The 24,086-nt window shown below is 43.9% G+C and overlaps 1 protein-coding gene across 2 annotated transcripts in view; it reads left to right on the plus strand.

Annotated features, from left to right (window-relative positions):
- The window catches only part of NR1I2 (nuclear receptor subfamily 1 group I member 2), a 260,681-nt gene that overhangs the window by 178,112 nt on the left and 58,483 nt on the right, over positions 1–24,086 (plus strand). For both annotated transcript variants that reach the window (XM_069202689.1, XM_069202690.1), the window contains 2 exons: positions 16,138–16,268; positions 20,377–20,567. In XM_069202689.1, coding sequence (XP_069058790.1) covers positions 16,138–16,268; positions 20,377–20,567 — 322 coding nt within the window. The remainder of the gene's footprint in view (positions 1–16,137; positions 16,269–20,376; positions 20,568–24,086) is intronic.

Consider the following 24,086-nt stretch of genomic DNA (forward strand, 5'->3'; position numbering starts at 1 on the left):
GTTTACCCTCCCTCCCAGCACAGTGTTCTCCTGCCTCATTGCTAAACTTTCAACTGCATTTGTTGAAACATTATAAAATGCATTAGAATATGGCTGCGGAGGATGAGCCCACAACTGTGTGACAATCTTGTAATGCATTTTTGAATGTTTTAGAACCCACTTCATGATGGCCATTGCAGAGGCAGAGGCGCATGCATTTGTGGTAGCTATCTAAGCCAAAATAAAAAGCATGGACAAAGCCAGTTGGTCCTACTGCTGAGACCTATTGGCTTTGCCAATCCTTGTTTGTAAATTGAGGCTATGAATCCCTTAGGCCAGGAGTTCAGATTACTTGCTTCTGGACTATGATTAAAGCGATGTGTTGAACAAAAGTACACAAGTTAGGGTTATATGCAGAGGGGATTAGATGCAAGGTCTGGTCCTGATGCTTTTAATTTCTTCTGGGATATTAATACCTGTAGAATATCACTGGAGAGAAAAGGAACTTTCTTGGTAGGCGTATCCCTGTGAGACGCTGTCCCTATTCTTAACCGAGCTTGATCAGCAATCAAGAGGCCAGAGTACAGTTTATGTGAGTGGGAAACCCACCTCCCTTCCGCGATGGTAAGGTTGATGTTTGGAGCCTGACCTTCTGGTTGCTGGTAGCACTTAGTCACCAAAACTCAGGCCCGTTTCTGTTCGCAATGGATTGACACAACAGATCGTTTTTGTCCCTTTAATGAGCTGTATTTTCTTTTGGCCAATTAACAGCTTGTATTCTTTCTGCATTTGTGTCAAAAGTGCACCTATGGAGGATTTACATTGTTGTAGGATTGATTATTGAGCTTTTGACGTCTGTGAACTGGAGCCCCCACTGAATTACTCATGGAAACCGGGGGATCTTGGACTAACACATTTCTACAACATGAATCACAAAATCTGTCCAAAATACAGGAACAAAAGTACATCAAACAAATACACAAAGTATGAAATATTTCATATACAAACAAAAAATGTACAGAACTTGAAATTTAGTTTTTAAAATAGCATTGAACCTTTTGAAAAAGTAGTTTTATTTCTAAAAGATGAGATGTTACTCTACCATATCACAGTTTTTCTTTTTTTTTTTTTTTTTTTTGCTCGAACGCATGCTCGTACTTTGTCATCACTACCAGTGTACAACTGAGGCCACCAGTTGCCTATCTTAGATTCAGTTAGCTTTACTTGTGCTCCTCTTACAAATCAAGCTAAAGACAACTTAATGTTTTGCCTACAATTTCAAATTCCTTCACATTTAAAAAAGCTTTTTACATTTATAAATTTTGCTTGTTATGTATTTATTCTAAGTGAATCTGCTAACTTTGCCTAAACTTGCGTGCGGAGTTAAGAGAGGCTGCACGCCTCTGCCTAGCCAGATGTCGAGGACAGGAGGAGCTAGCGGAAAGGATGTGCCCCACCCACCCCGCCAGTCCTCTCTCATTGGCAGCGAGCAGCTGGTGGGCGGAGCTCCCAGTGCGTGTCTGTCCTTCTCTAGCCCACGTCTGGGCTCTCTGGCATCCATCCTGGAGACGGTTCTAGTGGTGGCCTGGATTTAGGAGGGAAGTCCTGGAAAGCAGGGAAGGATGCCAAAGCCTAACGTATATTTGGTAATCACACTCAGCCCGGCTTTCTGTTGTCGAGGCGCAGTGCTTTATTTGAGGAGGTGGGTCCCGCCAGCACCTATTTTTGTGGACCAGCACTTATTTTTCCTCATCACACTTTAACCCAGGGCAAGAAAGAAAAACACAAAAGAGGGGAAAGATGAAAAGAAAGACGAAAAACTGACAAAGAAAGAAAGCATGGGTGAAAAAGAACCTGCAAGAGAGAGAGAGTCGGGGAGCGTCTGGTGGTGGATTAATGAGGCATGGGGTGGATTCAGGCTTACGCAGACGTGACACTTCGGCACCCTTGACATTCGATTGCGCCAGGCTTCACAGCTAAACTTTGGGGCTCAGCACTTATTCTTTTACAAATTAAACACGGTGAGGTGGTCGCTCAGAGAGATCAAGAAACAGAAGATTTGAGGGTGAATGCAGCCAATGCACTGTGGTGATTCCCCCTAAGAGGTGCCTTTTTGCGTTGATGTTTACTCTGTGTTTCCACAGTGTTCCATCTCATGAATATTATCGGCTTCAGATTTAAAAGCTGCTTTTTATAGTTAAATATAACTTTAATAAAAGATGAGTCACTCCTGAATACCAGTAGTGCATTTCTCTCGACACGTCACACGCTGCACTCCCTCGAAGAGAAACCCGCGTGGGAGAGCTGCTGGTTAGTACATGAATACAGTGGCCCTTTAGGCATTAATCATTTCAATTACATTAAAAACATACAGTAGAAAATGCCAACTCTGACAGGAAATCTCTTTGAAACAGAAAATGATCTCCCTCGCGCCAGAGGTCAGCCTAAGTGCCTGGACAGGACTAGTGACGTAGTCTGTCTTCAGGCCCCTTCATGATGGGAGTAAACATCCCTTCTGCAGCAATACCTCTTGCAGCGTTGTGCTGCAACTGCTAGACATGCATTGACAAAGCCAAGAGGCTTGACTTGCGTACAGGGCGACATGGTCCGCACACTTACTGACTTGGATGTGATATGAATGCACACATGCAAACAGAGCAACATACAAACATCCATGCACACAGACCGACATATCTATAGGCACCCCCACACACACTGGCCCCCATGTACGCAGACGTATATGCAGCCATGCAACAGACCGCATGATACGAGGTCACCCACACACGCAGACCTATATGCAGCCATGCAATAGACTACATGAGCCGAGGTCACCCACACACGCAGACCTATATGCAGCCATGCAACAGATCGCATGTTACAAGGTCACCCACACATGCAGACCTATATGCAGCCATGCAACAGACCGTATGATACGAGGTCACTCATACAAGCAGACCTATATGCAGCCCTGCAACAGACCGCATGTTACGAGGTCACCCATACATGCAGACCTGTATGCAGCCATGCGACCGCATGATACGAGGTCACCCATGTACGCAGACCTATATGCAGCCATGCAACAGACTGCATGATACGAGGTCACCCACGCACGCAGACCTATATGCAGCCATGCAACAGACCGTATGATACGATGTCACTCATACAAGCAGACCTATATGCAGCCCTGCAACAGACCGCATGTTACGAGGTCACCCATACATGCAGACCTGTATGCAGCCATGCGACCGCATGATACGAGGTCACCCACGTACGCAGACCTATATGCAGCCATGCAACAGACTGCATGATACGAGGTCACCCACACACGCAGACCTATATGCAGCCATGCAACAGCCTGCATGATACAAAGTCACCCACGCACGCAGACCTATATGCAGCCATGCAACAGACCGCATGATAGGAGGTCACCCATACACGCAGACCTATATGCAGCCATGCAACAGACCGCATGATATGAAGTCACCCATACAAGTAGACCTATATGCATCCTTGCAACAGACTGCATGATACGAAGTCACCCATACACGCAGACCTATATGCAGCCATGCAACAGACCGCATGATATAAAGTCACCCATACACGCAGACCTATATGCAGCCATGCAACAGACCGCATAATACGAGGTCACCCATACACGCAGACCTATATGCAGCCATGCAACAGACCGCATTATGCTGCACGAGGGCTATCAGAGTGTGAGATGCGGCAGGAGAGCAGAAAGGAGGGAGCCAGAGAGAAACGAGGAAGAAGCCTTGTGAACAGTATGATCTCCCCCAAAATAGAGCAGTCATCCTTCGGGGGTCTCTGCTGACCAAGGAGAAAGTAGGAGGGGAGGGAGGAGCGAAGAGGATGTAGCAGGTGAGGGTGTGAGGGGGAAACCAGGGTGTGAGGGGGAAACCAGGGTGTGAGGGGTAAACCAGAGTAAGTGGGGCAAACTCTGAGGTCTGGGCATGATGAAGAGATGGGGACATAGCTTGTAAGGCCAATGTACAGGAAACACAGAAAGGCTGACATACATGGGCAACACATGTTCAGCCAAACAGAAACATACATCCCCACACAATAAATGAACAGAGAGCACACAAGCGCAGAAACGTAGGGGGGCAAGTGACAGTAACATTTTCTGGTCTAATTAATCTGAACAGCCCTTGCTGAAAATAATGTGTGCTGTGAAGTGGGTAGTACACTGCAACAAAGGTGGAGAAAGTCCCAGTGGCCAACTGAAAGAGATGTGTGAATCGCAGGTGAGGGAACCCCACGATAAGTTACAAAGCAAAGACCAACCATTAAGAAACCTGAATCGGCCATGCAGCAAATTGTACAAGCGGGGTTTGGAAACTTTTCAAAGGCATCGCTAACATGGAGGCGGTAATGTTCTTCTCATTAGACAAAGTACAAGAATTAGACCCCTTTGTTTAAAAAAACAAAAAAGTGAGAGATTCCCACAAGAAGTTCAGAAAGCAACGACCAACCAGTAAGCACCTTGATTCAGCCATCAAACAAATCAAACCAGGGAGATTTTGAAACTGTTCGAAGGTATCACCAACATGGAGGCATTAATGTTCTACTCATTAGACAAAGTACAAGAATCCGACACCAAAACAGCATTCCTAAGTTCTGGTCCAACATCTTACACTTCAGAACACATAGGAACACTGTCAACATCCCCACTTCCCTCCTCACATCCAAACCTCTTTTCATCCATTGTCACAACGAGCAAATGCTCAAAGTAGCGGATGAACCGAATGACAAAAATAATCTATTTATTGTAACTCGGCTGCTACAATAACCTAACACTTGCTCTCACTCGGTCCGAAGATAGAGATAATTCTTAATACTGGGTTCCATCAGTGGATAGTGCCTAATGTCTTAATGTATGCTGGTATCACTCTCTAGTGGAAGAAACCACCTGCTAATCCGCAGGATCCACCGACATACAGACCCATCCCAGCCTCCTGTTTATCAGTAAACTCTAAGCGAGGTTGTCAACTTGACAATGGCAAGATGTCAAGCAAACAGCATACTCCATGTCAGTCAACTTTTAGACCAGGGGAAGGAATAGACTGCAGTCGCTGATATTTGAGAATTCTTAGTCACCTTAGAGTAACAGAAATGGTGCATTGCAAAAAGACAAGGAAGAACAAGATGAATAAGAACGCGTGCAAGCTTGGTCCACACTCCAGGGAGGAGCTAGCAGATGAAATGTAGGGAAGCGTACGGGAGCTAAGCAATCAAAAGATTGAGAATGACACTGACAGCGAAACAACTAATACTATGCTGTGGACCGGTTGCAAGTGCACTGAACTGTAAACAATACGTCTTGCATCACAGTGCATGCGTTGCAACAGAGAGACCTAAAAACAGACTTGGGGGTCCCCGTCGGTCCCTCAAGAATTTCCAGTCCCTTTTGTCAAATAGCCCCCAGTAAAAAGGGAAGAGGATGTGGCCTGATGGCCAGAGCTGGCAACTTTGGAGCAGGTTCGAGTCGTCGGTTCAACATCCTGTGATTCTGGGCAAATACTTAATCTCCCTGTGCCTACCAAAATATGAATGTGTGCTTGTGTAATGTAACTGGTGCTCATGTAAAGTGCTCCAATACCTTCGGGTCGATTTCGCACTAAATAAAACGGCAAAAAAATAAAATAAATGAAATATCTCAATCTTGTCAACAGTGAAAAATATCTTGTGTGGATTATCACTGAGACCCCCACTACTGCTGCTGTTTACTATATAGATGAGGACACTGAGACCCCCACTACTGCTGCTGTTTACTATATAGATGAGCACACTGAGACCCCCACTACTGCTGCTGTTTACTATATAGATGAGGACACTGAGACCCCCACTACTACTGCTGTTTACTATATAGATGAGCACACTGAGACCCCCACTACTGCTGCTGTTTACTATATAGATGAGCACACTGAGACCCCCACTACTGCTGCTGTTTACTATATAGATGAGCACACTGGCTCTGAATTTTACCATGTCACACTGAATGGGGTTCTTTCCTCTTGCATCAGGAGGGAAGAGTTGCACCCAAGACTAACCATATGTTTTGACAGCACCACCTCTAGTTCTAAATGTACGTTGGCGCTATCTAGCGCCATATCCTCGTGGGCAACGTAGAAGAACAGAACAAAAATATCAGTGTGCCTGAAACACACAGTGACGTAGCAAGGGTGCTATGGCCCCCAGTGCATGAAAGGAAGTTAGGCCCCCTGACCACTGGTTATGTGATCAAATACAACAATACCCAGGGTTCAGTGGGCTCCTCAGAACCCGGGGACCCAGTGCCACTGCACCTGATGCACCATTGATAGCTATGCCCTTAGAAACATTGCAGTCATTGTCTGAATAGCAGTAAGGGGAAAGAAATCTCAGGGGGAGAGACCCGGAGTTCACAGCCTGCTCTTCATCTGGCAAAATGAAGAAAATCCTTAACAGCTCCTGCTAGTGTTAAAGAACTTTGGAGTATTGTTTCATAAGAAACTTTTTTTTGATTATCAACTCAGTACCATGACTAAAAATGGCAACTTCCATGTTGTGAAAAGAGATTCTCCAGCTGATTGAAAAGCACACACACATGATGCGTGTGCCATGGCAGAGGGCATACGTGGCCTTATAGCATGTTCTTCAGAGCCGCTGCATTAGAAGCAGACCATAATTAATTTATTACTAGAGTGCAAAGGTCACATTCAAGCTTACTACCTCAGTACACCAACATTAACATGGAAAAAATACTTTCTACTGCCTCACAGATTGCATGTTACTAATACTTTACACAGGAACTAACTCTCCGAATAGTCACAAGATCTCTTCAGTTTGATTTTTATCCCGCTGCACTGTTTAATCCTTTTTATTCTGATTTAGGTTACATACCTTTTGTTGATACAAGTAAGCATGAAGAAATACCATGGCATAAAGCAGATGTGCTGAATACAGTGTTTAATGTATTGGCATTGTTAGGGAGGGCATTGAAACTCACTCAAAGCTCGGCCTCTCGTGAGTCATGCCCCCTCCCTGTACTTAGCAATGATAATTAGCATATTACACTCTGCATATCCGCATATTTATTATAAATATAAACCGTGCCTGTCTCCACTGTGTCGTTACGGTTCGGCTGCACTTTCCATTTAAAAGGCATTTTTTGATTTGCTGCAACTTTAGCCCCCATAGACAGATCTGCACCAAATTTGGCATTTGCTTATCACACTTATCTAAGGTCTGGGACACCAAATCCAGTTCTTTACAGGGAACAAAAGCTGAGAAGGGTAAAAAAAAAAAAAGAAAAAAGGTTTTTTTCTTCTTATTATTTTAACTTCCATTGGAAATTTTGCTTACACCCATAACCGCTGAACGCATTTACACCAAACATAGCATAAAATTAGAAGTTAATCAGAAAGTCTGCTTCTGTTGGATTGGAGAAAATCCGTCCAGTAGCTTTTGACATACTGGTGTTTATTAAAAGACACTGGGTGGGCTTTAATGAGTTAACTAGACTGTCTGCAGGCATGCACAAATAAAGCCCTACCTCGGGCTGAAGGATCATTCTGCCCCCATCCGCCATTTAGTGTCCATTGACTGCATATAGAGTTTGTGGACCTTAAGTCTTTGGTTGGTCTCAGTGCAGCAGCCGTTACAGGACATTGGGCCCTCAGTGCATCCCTTGCCCCTCCACCCCAGCAATTGAAAAAAGAAATGTGTGCAGTAGCCCTGGACTGTTTCCCAAGGCTGTAGACTTCAAGCAGTTAAAATAGTGCCAGTAGTTTGCGGGCTTGACATCTATTCAGCGGACAGTGGTACCATCCGAGGTGTGTGATAAAGCTCTGTCAAATGGGTTGGTGCCTGTTATTATGGTGATGAAATCCATATTCCATGTTTCAAAGGGAACTGCGAAACATTGTCTGTATTTCGGGGTCCCCTGTGAAATATGGGTGTTCATATACCAGTGCATTTTGTGCAATGAAAGCACAAGCACATGTAATACAAATGTATGCCATAGAATTGAAAATAAATCTCACCCATTAAAACGTTTAGAGCAACTGTACTAATAAACACACATTCACAAATTTCTTGCAAACTTCAAATTCAAGTTTATTTACTGCCTCACATACTGCGCGTAACAATTAATTTACACAAGGAAACAACTCTGCTAATAGCCAGGCAGTCTTCAGTGTGATTTAACTTAATGTACACATTTAACCGTGTGCACCATGGTTTTGGTGAAATATATTTTCTTAAAAGAAATGCACATAAAATAATGCAATGGCATAAGCCATACATGCAGATATACAGAGCTAATATGCTATTTTGTACCATTGTTCAGAGAGGGACAGGACATCATGGCCCACTTGAGGCTTCTCCTTTCATAAGCTATGGCTAGGCTATCCTCTTTTGCAAATTCCAGTGTTTATTTTCCCTAATGTTTTCAGAACTAATGAAAATCAGCGGTGTTTATTCATTCTGGCGTCCTAATGACTGGTCACTGATAGGATTTTTCCAGTGTTTACAAAAGTCAGTGCAAAAGATTTCTCAGATTCTGCCTTTCCTAGCCATTTAGTATTATCATCAAACACCAAGGCTGTCAATCATATGGAAGGGATCTTTACCACTATTATACCAGGCATATCATTAGTTCTATGATTGTTGTCAAGAATGGCCATAAAATAACAAGGACTTTGTTTCCACTAGTCACCTTGACAGATCTGCACGTAACGTGCATCACATCATCTTACTGGCCCTCCCAAAAATTCATTTGTTTCCAGTGGTGAAGAAAGTAAATGTCAAAGGCGTTGGAGGGCCTTCACCCCAAATTCCTATGGGCCCTCTTTCTGCCTTTACTTACCCTGAGAACAAGCAGGAAATCATAATCTGATGAGTCAAGCTCCACTACAGAAAGCAAGACTGTGCACTTGATCAGGTTACTCAGAGATCAGTTCTGGAAAACTTGATACCCCCAGATCTGAGCAATCTTGTTAATCTGATATTATTCGAGAAAAAAATGGGGATACGCTTTTCATATCCTTCCTCAAAGCTTGCTGTACCGCCTCCCGCTACTTTAAAGGGAAGGATCCCGAAAGCTGTAAAGAATCATTCGAAGAAAGCCATAATTGAGGAATCCCCAGGGGATCCTGGTCCAGTGGCACACATAAGGATATTTGTTGCTGTTAGGCTGATGTTATGCTTTGTAAATGTTGGAGTAATTCTTGGAAATGATACAGGATTGGCCAGTGTGGATGTGCCATGGTAGGATACATAATTGATTTACTTTGAGAAGATGTGCGGTGTGGAGGATTATTTAGACTAGTATTGGGAATACCAACAAACAAGGCCTTGCTTGTGCCCAGGAAGGAGAGGATCAAGGGTTGGAATGTGGTTCTGAAGCTCCATTGTAGAAGATACTGCTTGAGCCTACATAGGGTACCGCCCTTAGCAACGTCTTTTGAAGGTGGCATCTGAGTCGTACTGAGTTGTTGTTTGAGTTCATCCAGGGTCATGTTGGTGAGTCAGTTTTGAATTTAGGTTTATTTCATGCTGTTGGATACATTTGTTGGTGCTCAGCTTCAGGTATACGCTTGACATTTGTTCTCTGATGACCACGAATAGGTCTGTGGGATGGTTGAAATTCTTGATTGTGGTAACTTTCGAGTAATGTTGAGAATCATCTTGGATCTGCTTCCATTGTTGGCAAAGTGAACTCCAAGCTCTTCTGTGTAAAGGATGAAGATCTTGGGAGGAGATGGCGCCCATTGGAGGGCTAGGGTGAGAGCCACTGAAGTATGTGTGGCACATGCCATCTCTGATTGAAGTGCTCTCTGCTTTAGTCTGTGTAGAGGATGACAATCTGGGTCTGTTGGGACAAGCATAAGGGGCTACCCAGTGACCCTAGGACCCAGGCAAGGTAAATATCAGCATAAATAGGCCCTGTAGGGGGGAGTATACACCTAGACTTCCAATGCAGTGGTTTAAAATACACCGCCAATTGGTAGGGTAATGTATGCAACAAATGTATTATTTCTAGATGATCATCATTTTAATCAGACATCACTTCCATATCAAAATGTTATTAATTGATGAACACAGTAGCTCCTGGAGGTGATGCTCCGCAGTGCAAGTGACGTTTTAACCCCTGAAATAATTTAAAGGTGTATACTTCCCCCTTCAGGACCAATTGTATGCTGCTGTTGCCAACCGGGGTATGTGCAGTGGTTTCATGTTTCACAGGTAAGGACTGCATTTGTGGGGGGAGTGTGATGAGTCTGTGATGCCCGCTGAGTGTGGGATTGCTTAGTGTTGATAAACACGAATGGATAAAGGATTTTTCGATTCAATGGCTAAGGTTTTTGTGGTTGGAGGAACATGTCTGTCTGGGTTGCACATGGGAGGATACAGCAAGTAAGTTGTTGGAAGAGCTGTTTTGGCTTTTGACCTGTTGAGGATATATGAAGTGTGAAAAAGAATATTTCAAGAACAGGTTGGCCTTTCTGGTGGATAACAGATATAATTCAGTGCACTTGCTGCTAGGATATCAATTTATTGGCTGACTGTTTCTCTGCTTAGTAAAGGATGAGCAGTTCAGTCCCATTGAGTTTGGTTACAAAAGTGCTTGTTACTATTATGCATCTTGCATAGCGGAGCTGCTGCCTTTGAACAAAAATAGATAAATGCGCTGGTGCTGATCTCTTGATAGCACTGAGCAGGTGCCTAAGGAGTAAGCCTGATGAGGTGCCTAAAATGGTACGCAACCGTGTTTTAAGAGCTTTCTCGAAAGTCAGGAGGCCCTGTGAGAATAAAGGCACATCATTCCAAAGCTGGGCCACTAGTAGAAATCTATTGGAATTCGCAAACCACGAGAAGGTTGACTATGGCAGATCGTAGAGTTCTCCGCAGGAGATAGATCTTAAGTTTCTGGTGAAAAAAAGGTCCGACCTGCTCTATGGCTTTGAGTTATACAGAGAAACATGGAGTGTTTGCTTGGATGCTGGATGCCAGTGTAAAGAGTCCAGCACAGCTGCAGACTAAGAATAGTGTGGACGAGATTAGGCCATTTGCAAGCTGCCAATTTAATTTGGGAAATGCGCTTTAGTAGGTAGTCCGGAACCCCCCAAAACGAGTTATAGTAATTTGGCCCCCTGAGAACAGCAGGCTGCACTACAAGGGGGCTATGAGATCTGGGAAGCAATGGTAGAATTTTCTGGAGGACCTCAATGAGGTAGAAGAAAGATGCAGACAGTATATTGGCATAACTAGAGGGGGAGGTTGTCCATATGAACTCCAAGACTGAGTACCGAAGAAAGGGTGGAAGGGGCGGTGCCGCCCTCAAAAGCCAACAAATCCTCTGGTAAAGGGTACATGGGATTGCATGCTGAGCACCTCAGCCCTTCCGTCTTATCGACAGAGAAGGCAGAGTGAGAGAAGATTGAGAGAGAGAAAATCTGCAGAGGGTTCAATACATTTAGTGGGTGACGGCACACAAAGCCTGCAATAGTCTTAGCAGAAACACCTAAATAGCATCCACGTAGGTCTGCCTGATCAGGTTCACTCTGCTGAGGAAATTTGAAATTCAAACTGCTCCTAAAGATGACAGTTAAACCTCCACCTCTACGTACAGGACAGGGAACAGAAATGATTCTGAACCCTGCAGGATGAGCAATGCTAAAATGGGGATTGGACTCGTTAGAGACCCAAGTTTGGTGATAAAAGCAGTTCTAACAACTCCATACTCGTATCAGTAATTTTATATGCATGTTTCCTCAGTGAAGGATCAGTAATCAGACCACATAAAATTGATCTACTGTCAGTAAAAAGATCATCTCGGTTCCGTTACCACACAACACTATGATGAGCTGTTGTAGGTGTCCTTTCAGAGTGAATATCAGTAGCTAAATTAAAACTTAGAGGACACCAGCCTGCCCTCAACAGGCCGCAATAACCGTCCTGTGGTAAATCTTATACGTTTCCTGGCGGAGGAAGCCCAGTCTTGCGATACTTTGTTGATACCTGTTGACAAACTGGCAGTGTGGCTGACGCCGTGCGTGGCCGGTTCGCAGACAGGCGCAGATGGACTTGCCTTTGGGGGCGGAGATGGCACAGCCGCTGTGCGCAGCCGGAGAGTGGCTAGACTAAAACACTAGAATGCTAACCAAAATGGCATTTGTGCTGACGCGTACTCCACCAGGAAGTGCAACTGAGTGATGCCACAAGCACTGCTGCTAAGTAATTGCCGTAGAAGGAAATCAGAACTGCGAGCAGAGATTGAAGTCAAATGGTAGTAAAACACAGTTAATGGTCCTTTCCTAAACATTGGGTAAAATTTATGAACTTAGAACTTTAAAAATGGTAAGCTGTAAATTAATCACATCATAGGGGCAAGTCTTAGCAGAATGAGAAAAAGTACTTAAAGTGCAAAAGTGTGCTACATGGCGGGTGGAGATCTAATAAAGCAATGCAGCAGACAACACTAAATAGGCCGGCATTAGAAGGGCTAAGCTAAAACGCTAACCAAAATGGTGTCTGTGTTTGGGCTAATGTATACTCCATGTCAGTCTGGCCTAGGACTGACATGGACAAAACACACAAAGTGCAATGGAGAGATGCAGCAAGCACGGCTGCATGATCTCCTTCGAAGGAAATCAGACCTGCGAGCAGAGATCGAACACAAAAGGTACCACAATTATCACTGGATTGTTTGATTAACTGATGAATCACTCATTGATCCAGAATAATATTCTAGGGCCAGCATGTGGCTGTCACATAATGCAGTTTAGGAGCAGGATTCAACATAACTGATATCAGATTAAAAATTAGTCAATCCATAGAAAGTTAGCATGGATTTCAGAAACATTTGGAAGCTGAATTTGACAATCTGCTGACGCCTACATAACATTCATTGGCACTGAGAGAAACAGATTGTTGCCCTTTGGTTTCATATTAAAGCATCTTAGTCAACTTGTGTAGGTGGTTCGAGATTGTGATCCGCCAGAGCGAAAGACAAAACCTACAACCAGAGAAGCATCCCTCAAAAGCAAATCTGCGAGGATTACCGGAATGTGTAATGTGTATGCTTACACTGGGGAAATTAAAAGCAGAAACCTAGAATATTTTAGCCCATTCCTGTGATAAAGAATGAAAAATAACTAACCTAAACCAATTAATCCTCAGTCACCAGCTGCGAATAAAGATCTTGAACCCACCACCCATTTGCAAAGACATCAGCTCCTTCAAGACCAGAAAGAGAAGCAAAATAAAATCTCCCCAAGAACGAGGAAAAGGACGTATTCTTCCATATAAAGGTATCCTTTATCCAGGGACCGATCGCCTGTACAAAACATTGACCTGGAGCTCTGAGTTCTCACCTGCTGGACCACACCTCAGTGGCTTGTATCCTCACCCCCTTGCACCGCACTCCTGACCGCTGCCAGCAGTCTGAGCTACAGTCTCTCCTAAGGCCAGATCTACAAACGGGCAGATCGTTAGTGAACACAAAAAAGCATTTTGGTATGCGCAAGTTTCAAATTGCGATCCGATAACTTGTTACTGAATTGCAATTGGGATTAGCGATCCGGTATTTGGAATGGGCGTGTTTAGGGTGTCCCTTCCAACTAGGGAATCACAATGGTATGTAATAACATTTTGCAATCAAATTACAGTTGCAAGACAAATGTTTTTTTACTGACCACTAAATGGTAGTGGTAACCATTCGCAAATGGGAAGGAGTCCCTTGCTAGACTCTGGAATGAAACTTGCCTTTATTTTCCCCTAATGCATGCTCTTTTTGTCTGCGTTTGCCAGTGCTGCTCCAGTTCAGGCCAGCGTGTGTCCATGGATACCAACTTCATTTTTAGCCACCAATTTCAAATTCCTTCACATTTACAGTATTTTAAAACTTTCAATTTTGCGATTCATGTACTTGTGCTGTATGAGTTTGCTAATATTTAATTTTATAAACTGTTGTGGGGAAGAGGGTCTTCGGACCATAGATTGAGAACCAGTGGTCTGGAGGACAGGCATTTGTCCCTGCACCCATGGAGGAGGGACGTGCTTGCCCTCTTGGAGAATTTTGTTCAGTCCTGTGTAGCGACCTCCTTCCCTTCTCCGAGTATATGGTGTATGAATTCATATGTTTATCAGGCATTGTGGCTTCGAGGGTCAATCCCAGAAGATCTGATTCTCTGCAGGGAGCAGCCCACATTAGGATTCCTGCCGGATCACATTAATGTTTTTCACATATTTGGTTTGGGGAAGTTAATAAGAAGCTAGCCAGCTTTGGTTACTCCCACCTTGCCTGCCCTGCATTCTAGATGGCTATGTGCCATGCATATGTCTCTATAAACAGTATTTCTGATACAGAGGGGACCTGCAGGGGCCTTTTTGACGGTTGCAGGGAAATTTATATATTTAAGTACATATAACCCCAACCACTGGGACAGCCGAGTCTTCAGGAAATTCCCATAAATCTGTGGATCACAACATGCATAGCAGTCATGGCTCTCAGATTCTCAGAACTGAAGTTTTAATATTTTCATCTGAACAGGTACTTTTACCATCAACCCTGCCAAAGTGATGCATGCTCCTACAGTCAGGGCAAAGACCCCTTCTGTGGCTCTTCCATGCACCATCTGTAAAGTATGGGTTGTCTCACTTCATAAAATCTCTGCTTGAATATGTTTCTTGCAGAATTTTCTTCTCATGTTTAGTATATTAGGGTGCACATGGAGTAAGAAGGTACACACTGTAGGGTCTCTTGAACTCCTAGCCTTTCAGTTCCCTTTCCTATAAATGACCCAGGCTTCCTCTCCTTTCTAAGAACAGGTAACATCTGAGTAGATGGAAAGTGAAAAAGAAGTGTCTAGGTGTCACCATGGAGTTGGGATCAGCATTACCCATACACTGAGAACTGTGTGTGTTTGTAGTGCAACAAATGTTCATATCCATTCTCCAAATAAGAGGCAGTGAATAACTTGTACATCTTGATGTTAGACTCCACTCTTTGAAGGGAAAGAGCGAGATGGCTTGAAGGGCCGGATATGTTTATGAAGTGGGGATGACTATGATGACCGGGGCAGAGAAATTCCCAACTCTGAAAGCAAGACTATTTAACATCGCTGTGGGAGGAAGGACATCTGTTGGTGCCAGGCTTGTCTTTCACTAGCATCTATAAATATTTTCTTACTGAGTGGCTGGAGGATACAAAGTGTAGCTTAGTAATAGGGATCAAGGGCCAGATGTAGCAAAGAGATTGCGCCTCGCAAATAGCGAAAATCGCCGTTTGCGAGGCGCAAATGCCTCTTTGCTTTGCAGAAATGCATTTTGCGAGTCGGATCCGACTCGCAAAATGCATTTCCGACTCGCAAATAGGAAGGGGTGTTCCCTTCCTATTTGCGACTCGCAATCGCGGTCGCAAAATGAATCGCAGTTACCATCCACTTGAAGTGGATGGTAACCCAGTCGCAAACGGGAAGGGGTCCCCATGGGACCCCTTCCCCTTTGTGACTGGAATAGAAAATATTTTTTCAGAGCAGGCAGTGGTCCAATGGACCACTACCTGCCCTGAAAAAATCCGAAACTAAAGGTTTGGGTTATTTTTTCATAGTGCAGCTCGTTTTCCTTTAAGGAAAACGGGTTGCACTTTGAAAAAAAAAACTGCTTTATTAAAAAGCAGTCACGGACATGGTGGTCTGCTGTCTCCAGCAGGCCACCATCCCCGTGAGTGCCCATACTCGCAATGGGGTCGCAAACTGCGACCCACCTCATAAATATTTATGAGGTGGGTCTTTGCGACCCCCTTGCGAGTCGCAGACGGTGTCTGAGACACCTTTCTGCATAGCAAATTGCGACTTGCAATTTGCGAGTCGCACAGACTCGCAAATTGCAAGTCGCAATTTGCTTTTTTCCGACATCTGGCCCCAAGTGTTCAAATTGCACTTCATCCCTGAAACTCTGGGATCTTAGACTATTGTTACTGATGCTTGTACCTTCATCACAGGATGTCCATTCTGTATTTCCAGTTGCAGACTAGTTCAGGAACACTAAATGTTTCAACATTTTTCTGCTAAAACAGAATTTCTCTTTTGTCATGACTTTACGGACGTCTTTGTAACAGCGGGCTTCTGTCTACTCACGCTTTTTTTGTAGACGTGCCATGAAACGGAGCGTTCACCTGAGCTGTCCCTTTCAGAGGTCCTGCGTTATCACCAAAAACAACCGTCGGCAGTGCCAGGCATGCCGTCTGACAAAGTGCCTGGACATAGGAATGCGGAAGGAGTGTAAGTATCTTCTTGGAAAGACCGTGGGTGTGTGGGGTGAGTTTTGCGTAAGATGTTTAGCATGGTTCACGGTCAAGGCTTCTCCATCTGTCAACGTGTCTGAGCGGCTCAGGAGGAACAGTCCCCCCTCAAATGAGATAGTATGGATTTGAGTGGACGTTCCTTCCTACTGATACAGGTGTTTAGGTGGGTGTCTACATGAAAGTTTCTTTCTATGGACCTCGGTGTGTAATACGGGTTCTCCAGCAAACTTTATCTTGCTAAACTTGTGCAACCACTGTATCAGATCTCCAAACCTAGAACTGTTCAACTTTTCACTTGCTTCATTTTATACTTGTATAATCACTGGCCAGCTAAACATGTCATATACTCTGCTCTAGGTTTTTGGTAGTGAGCCAACAAACCAGGATTTCCTTAGCAGAATGTACCTTAAAAAGTATTCTTCAAACAATTGTTCTAAAAATAATCATAATCCAATTGAAGGTCATGATAGACCATACAATAGCTGTGCATCATCTTAGCAAACAAATGGGACAAGCTTGACAACTTAAGCCCTGGGAGCACAAGTCATTCAGCACTGGCTGGCAGCCAGGAACCTCTGGGTCAATGCAGTTCATCTTCTCACTGTAGACTACATCCATGCAGGAGAACCATGAGCAGGTTCTAGACAACAAGCATGGCATATTTCATGAATGGGCAATCTCAAAATGGATCTCTTTGCAAGTGCAAGTCCTATCAAATGCCCAGACGCAGTACCAGGAGCTCAGGATGGAGTGCAGTGCTCTTGTGGTCACCCCATTAGAGAAAGATCTCCACACTTCTTCTTCCCTCTTACTAGTGATCCCAGCAGTCTGACGCATAGGGCTTGATTTAGATTTCTGCGGGCGAGTTACTCTGTCACAACGGTGACGAATATCCCGTCCGCCGAAATGTAATTCCCATTATTTCCTATGGGATTTATAGTTTGGCCGACGGCATATCTATCACCTTTGTGATGGAGTAACCCGTCTGCCAAAACTTAATCAGGCCCGTAGTCTTCTAGCTCCGAATGATACTGATATCAGCCTGGCAGTAGCTTCACAATGGTGTTCCATGAAAATGAAACGAAACAGCTGCCACTGCAGAGCATTGTGGGACTCCTGCCCACCTTAAAGGTGCATCGTTCCATTTTCAGGTCCATGATGCTGTTGCCTAGCAGCTCAAGTTCTTTTTGTTTCCTCCCTTTAAGAAGGGGTTGGAAAATAGTTCCCAGCCCCCGATTATGCATTTGTGGGATTTACTTCTTTAATTGACTTCTTCCTAAAAGGATAAATAGACATAAATATGCTGTCAATTCAGCCTGTAGATATATGTCCATGTGTGTGAATTCAAATTTGATTAACAGTCAATAAGTAGTATTATTTCACCAGCCTGATTCACTTTCTCTATGGAGGCCCTTGGACATCTGTGGCTGAACACGGAGTGTCCAACCATACGTACGCTGGCCATGCTGAGCTATATCTTATTACGTTGTTTCAAATTGAAGTAATCGGATTACAGAACTGTTTGTCAACCATTGAGTCCTGGTTGGCTCAAACCTGCCCGAAGTTTCAGTCCTGATGAGACAGAATTTATCTTCAGGGCGAGATAAACTTCATTTTCAACCCTGACTTTCATTTTTTTTCTTTTAGTAGAATCATCACCCCACTTCCCTTGTTGACTCTGCTAAATACCACAGCTTCGTGCTTGACTCTAAATTTACTATGCACATGCATATTGCAAAAAACAAAGAATGCTCAATTTCAAGGTTCCTTTTTTCAGTAAGTAAAACTTTTCAGGCCACTGTTCATGTCTTAGTCCGGTCCCATGCCGACGGGGAAGGGCACTGACTGACTTCCCAAGGAGGTTGTCCCGGGTAAGTCGCTAGCCTCACTTACATGGCTTGAAGTCCACAACAACCCTCTATCTTACCGCTGACTTGCAGACCTTAAGGACTCCTTGCAATAGTCAGTCGTTGGGTTGCCAGCCTTAGCATCCCCTTAGCCCGGAAGGCAAGCGTGTCCAATCAGGCTTCTCCTGCTGCCACCAGTCTTTCGAACCATCTTCCTCCTGCACCCTGACTCACCCCATACTTCCTGCTTCCTGGAGGAAATTGAAGACTGTTAGGACAATGTCCCCATTTCATGTTTATTCTGTTGCAACACCAGTTTTTTTCCCTTTAATTCTCTGTGTATTTAAGCTTGATGTACAGCACTCAGTCCGCCATTGGCAAGAGTTGCACTACTCAAAAACAAAACAAAAAAGATAATTAACAAATAAGGTGATCCATTGAAGCCTGCACAAGACCCTGCGGTTATGCAAACATTTCATACTCCTCAGTGGAAGTACCCCAAACACACACAAGCGGCTATCCTACATGAATTTCTTCTTTATTGTAGAGCTCGCTCTGAGTCCGTTCAGCCGGTCTGTATGATACAAAATGGGAAATGCTGCTCTTAAATTGCTCAGATGACTTTGTGCACCCTTGACTGTTCTGCAAGAAATCTGAAATGAAGAATATGAGATGGATTTAACAAATTCTATCAAAGTTTGTGAAGGTCTGTCAAATAGTATCAACGTTTTAAACAGATCAAAAAAACATTTCCTGTGAAAATCTCAACCCCCTCTAATCACCCTGTGGCTTAGTCACCTACTCTGTGCTAATTAAGTGAGGACATTTCTCACATTCTCATCTGACACCTGCAGGTTCCTGGGATGATGCAAGGTATTGAAGATGTGAAACATGACAGACGTCATTTACAAAGTTTATAGGCTCGCTAAAAGGAAATCAAATATTGACGATCAACAAAGCGCCCGTGGCCAAAATTTACTGCCAGCAGGATCTATGAACGTCCGCTAGAGGGCAGCAGATTGGGGACGCTGAGCAATAACATGTCAATGTGTTCAATTGTAAAGCAAATACAACAGTTATTGAATTGGGGAAAAAATAATTGCCAGTTGACTTCATAGTGTGTTAGTTATATCTCTGCGTATTGTGCTTAGATTTGGCCACCATTAAAAGTAGAAGGAAAGACTAAAAAGGCCACAAATATTGACAAGAAATATTTAAATACATTTAGCCCTGCATTGCAGTTTAGGCGTGTAAGCGTATTGGGGCACAGCTTTCCACCTGTGCCAGAATTGGAATTATAAGTTGTGTCAGTAGATGTTTGGGAGTGAAAAGACATCCTGGGCATTCAGCGGGCAGTGTCTCTATATTAATGGGTATGGAGCAACTAGAGAGAGACTGGAAGTTGCCAAACATTGCAGGGAGAAACTAAGTGAGAACACGTAAACCTGTAATGCATGGAAAACAAGGAGATAGGACAAAAGTGAGCAACACAAGTGAAAATAAACATTACATTTATTATTTCCAACTGTAAATCCTAAGTGAGGCCTTATAACTTGATCCTACCCCAGAGCTACATACTCTCTTTCTACTTTTCCTAGTTTATGGACTTTCTCTTGTCCTGTTCCAAACTTTATCTGTCAATATCCAACATCATCCACAGCAGAAACACTTTCCCAGACCCTTGTCTGCACACTATTTCTGTGATTATCCATCACCCTGCCTATAGTGTAAGGACACCCCCCGTTGCAGTATTACTGTTTCTAACTCTGCCCTACCCCTCCTATCCCACCTTTTTAAATAACTATTTTTGATTCCTCTCACTAAAGGTTTTTTCACATTTTGGTCTCTTTTTTTTTTTGTTTTTTGTTTTTTTCTCTCTCACCTTTTCCATTTCTCATTTTTGGCTTAGTATGACAAAGGTTATTACTCAGCCCTGAATCTCTTATTGGCTGTCAAAGACAAAAGTGCACATTGTATACAAAGTGTCCTCTTGCTCATTTGAGGGATGCCCTATCAAGGAAGGCTAAGACGTACTGTCACGACCATCAAGGACTCGCTTGCCTTTATGTCTGCTCGGCACAAATGAATAAAAGTTTTGCAAAACTGCCCTAATGTAGCGATACCGCAAAATCAAAAACTGTTTCGTTTGGTTCCTCCTTGTGTGTATCTTCCTGCTGCTAACTTCATCCCTTAACTCCCAGATCAACACTTTAAACATCTCTTTTGGTCCCTACTTAGTGATCATGACGGATGAAGCTGTGGAGAACAGGCGGGCCTTGATCAGAAGGAAGAAGCTGATGCGCCGCATGGCTTTGCCCGCTGCATTCGAGACTGGATTAACAGGCGAACAGCAGCTGCTCATCCAAGAGCTGACCGAAGCGCAGAACCAAACCTTCGACAAGTCGTTCAGCCACTTTCGCCATTTTAGAGTAAGAACTACTACTGGGCCTTGGACATTGCATCCTAGGGTGTTATGAAGCGTGTGAGCTGCGTGTGCATTGTCATTCATAGATTCATGGGCATGTGTTCCGCTTGAGCTAGGGGAAGGAACGTGAACTCTGTGAGAGCACCTTTCCTTGGATCACTTTGCCACCATCAACCGGTCAAGGGGCTATTAGTCTTTCACTCCCACCCCTTTCACCAGCTCCTTCCAATAATACAATGTCATGGATTCAGTTCCCCAGTGGAGACCCATCTGTCTTCTTGTTTTTAATAAAACTCTTCTGGTACTGCATTAGCCCAGACCATCTAGTCACAGCTTGCTGCATGCACCCATATTTCAAACTGACTGATTATGGATGGATATTGACATCTTCTGTGGGAATGATTTGCCAACTGTTTGACACAGAGACCAGACTCTACAGACCTCCTGCTCGTCCACTACCCTTTCTTTAAGTCCATGCACTTTATATCTAAGAGGGTCTCTATTTACCAGAGGTTTCCATAGTTTGAGGAACTCTCCAACAAACTAGCACACACTCCAAGGTCTCCTAACCCCTTCCCCCTCAGGTGCCAGGCCTATTTTTTGGTTATTTGGGGCAGTTCGCACTTTAGTCCATCATAACCTTTTGTCCACATAAGCTACCCACGCCAAATTTGCGTCCTTTTCCCCCAACATGCTGGGGATTCTAGAGGTACCCATAGTTTGTGGGTTCCGCGGGAGGAGACCAATAAATTAGCCAAAATACAGCGAAAATTTTGTTTTAAAAAAAAAAAATGGGAAAGAAGGGCTGCAGAAGAAAGCTTGTTGTTTTTCCCCTGAAAATGGCATCAATACAGGGTTTGCTGTTGTAAAATCACCATCTTCCCAGCTTTCAGGAACAGACAGGCTTGAATCAAAAAACACATTTTTCAGCACAATTTTGGCTTTTTACTGGGACATACCCCATTTTTACAATTTTTTCTGCTTTTATCCTCCTTCCAGATAGTGACAGAAATGGGTGTGAAACCAGCTAAACATTTCTGAAAAGTAGAAAAAATTGAATTCAGCAAGGGGTATTTTGTGTAGCTCCTACAAGGTTTTCCTACAGAAAATAACGGCTGAAAAAAAATTATTGAAATTGAGGTGAAAAAAACAGCCATTTTTCACCACGTTTTACTCTAACTTTTTCCTGCGATGTCAAAGTTTCAAAAGTAATATACCGTTACATCTGCTGAACTCTTCTGGTTGCGGGGATATTTAGTACTTGCAGGTTCATCAAGAACCCTAGGCACCCAGAGCCAATAAAGGAGCTGCACCTTGCAATAGGTTTTCATTGTATACCGGGATACAGCAATTCATTTCGTGATATATAAAAAGTGAAAAATAGGTATCAAGGAAACCTTTGTATTTCCAAATTGGGCACAAGATAAGGTATTGAGAAGCAGTGGTTATTTGCACATCTCCGAATTCCGGGGTGCCCATAGTGTGAATTACAGGGCATTTCTCATATAGACATCTTTTTTACACACTATTTCACATTTGGAAGGAAAAAAATGTAGAGAAAGACAAGGGGTAATAACACTTGTTCTGCTATTCTGTGTTCCCCCAAGTCTCCCGATAAAAATTGTACCTCACTTGTATGGGTAGGCCTAATGCCGTGACAGGAAACGCAACATGGACACATCACATTTTTACATTGAAATCTGACGTGTTTTTTAAAAAAGTGCCTAGCTGTGGATTTTAGACTCTAGCTCAGCTGGCACTTAGGGAAACCTACCAAACCTGTGTATTTTTTTTAAAACTAGACACCTAAGGGAATCTAGGATGGGGTGACTTGTTGGGCTCTCACCAGGTTCTGTTACCCAGAATCCTTTGCAAACCTCAAAATGTGGCCAAAAAACACTTTCTCCTCACATTTCGGTGCTGCAAAGTTCTGGAATCTGAGGGGAGCCACAAGCATCCTTCTACTCAGCGTTCCCCCAGGTCTCCCGATAAAAATTGTACCTCACTTGTGTGGGTAGGCCTAGTGCCCGCGAAAGGAAATGTCCCAAAACACTATGTGGACACATCAAAATTATCAAATACAAAACTACCTGTATATAGGGAAACCTACCAAACCCAAGAATTTCTGAAAACTAGACACCCGAGGGAGTTGAGGGAGGTGTGACTTGCGTGGAATCCCCCATTGTTTTCTTACCAGAATCCTCAGCAAACCTCAAATTTAGCTAAAAAATCAAATATTTTCCACATTTCTGAGTGGGATCACCGCACCTGCACAAATTTCCTACAACCCAACATTCCCCTCAGCCTCCCGATATAAAAATGATACCTCACTTGTGTGGGTGGGACAAATGCCTGTGACAGGGAAGAGCCAAAAACATATTGAAAATGAGGAGGGACCTAAGCAGGTCCAAAAAAGGCAGTTTTTAGGCTGACAAATGGGGCGGAATTTTTATCTGTATAGATGTGACAATGCTGGGTGGTAGGAATTTTGTGGATTCCTGCAGATTCCAGAAGGTTCCATCACAAAAATGTGGGGAAAATGTTTGATTTCCAGCAAAGTTGGAATTTTGCAGGGCATTGTGGGTAAGAAAATGGTGCAGGCGCATGTCAAGCACACCTCCCTGGATTCACTCAGATGTTTAGTTTTCAGATGTGTCTATGTCACGTAGATTTTTCTACATGGCAGCGTCCCAAAGTCCAAAAAGTGCAGCCCTCAGCTTTTTAAGGGGGATGATTTTGAGAGTTAGACAAGCTCTTATAGCTCAAATGTAAAACCAAAGCCCAAAATCAAATGTCCTCCTGCTTGCTGTGGGATAAGATGTTTTAGTGTGCGGGGTGACAGCTGAAAGACTGTTACCCCTTTCAGTTGAGGTGGGGCATAACCATGCCCATACTGGTTGGTAGCCACCACCCACAATTTTTTTTTAATTCCCTGGCATCTAGTAGGCTTTCTGCTCACCCCCCCCCTCCCAGTGATTGGATTGGGGGTAATTGCCCCATCTGCCCACCAGTGGGCAGAACAACTTTGTCTCCATTTTTTTGGGGTGGGGGTATGGCAAAAAAAAAAGAAAGCATCTTCCCTTGTGTCTGGTGGGTTTTCTGCAGATGGGCCTTACAGAAAATAGGCAGCAATGTCCTAAAATAAATTTGCCCCCAAGGGAGTGACTTTTGCCTAGCGGGTCGCTCCCCTTCTGTGAAATTTGCGCAAAAACAAATCCCTGGTGTCTAGTGGTTTCTGCCTCCCTTGGGGGCTGATCAGCCTAATTAAAATAGGCCGATCTCCCCCCAACCCCCTCTTGGGGGCAGAAATGGCCTAAAATAAATTTTCCCCTCAGGGGATCGACCCTTGCCTAATGGGTTGCTCCCCTTTTTTGAAATTGTCGCAAAAGAAAATCCCTGGTGTGTAGTGGTTTCTGCCCCCCTTGGGGGCAGATTGGCCTAATAAAAATAGGCTGATCAGCCCCCAAGGGGAGCAGAAATGGGCTAAAAATATTTTGCACCCCCCCCCCTCCCCAGGGGAATG

This window comes from Pleurodeles waltl, chromosome 8, assembly GCF_031143425.1.
Source record: "Pleurodeles waltl isolate 20211129_DDA chromosome 8, aPleWal1.hap1.20221129, whole genome shotgun sequence".
In the NCBI taxonomy this organism is placed as follows: Eukaryota; Metazoa; Chordata; class Amphibia; order Caudata; family Salamandridae; genus Pleurodeles; species Pleurodeles waltl.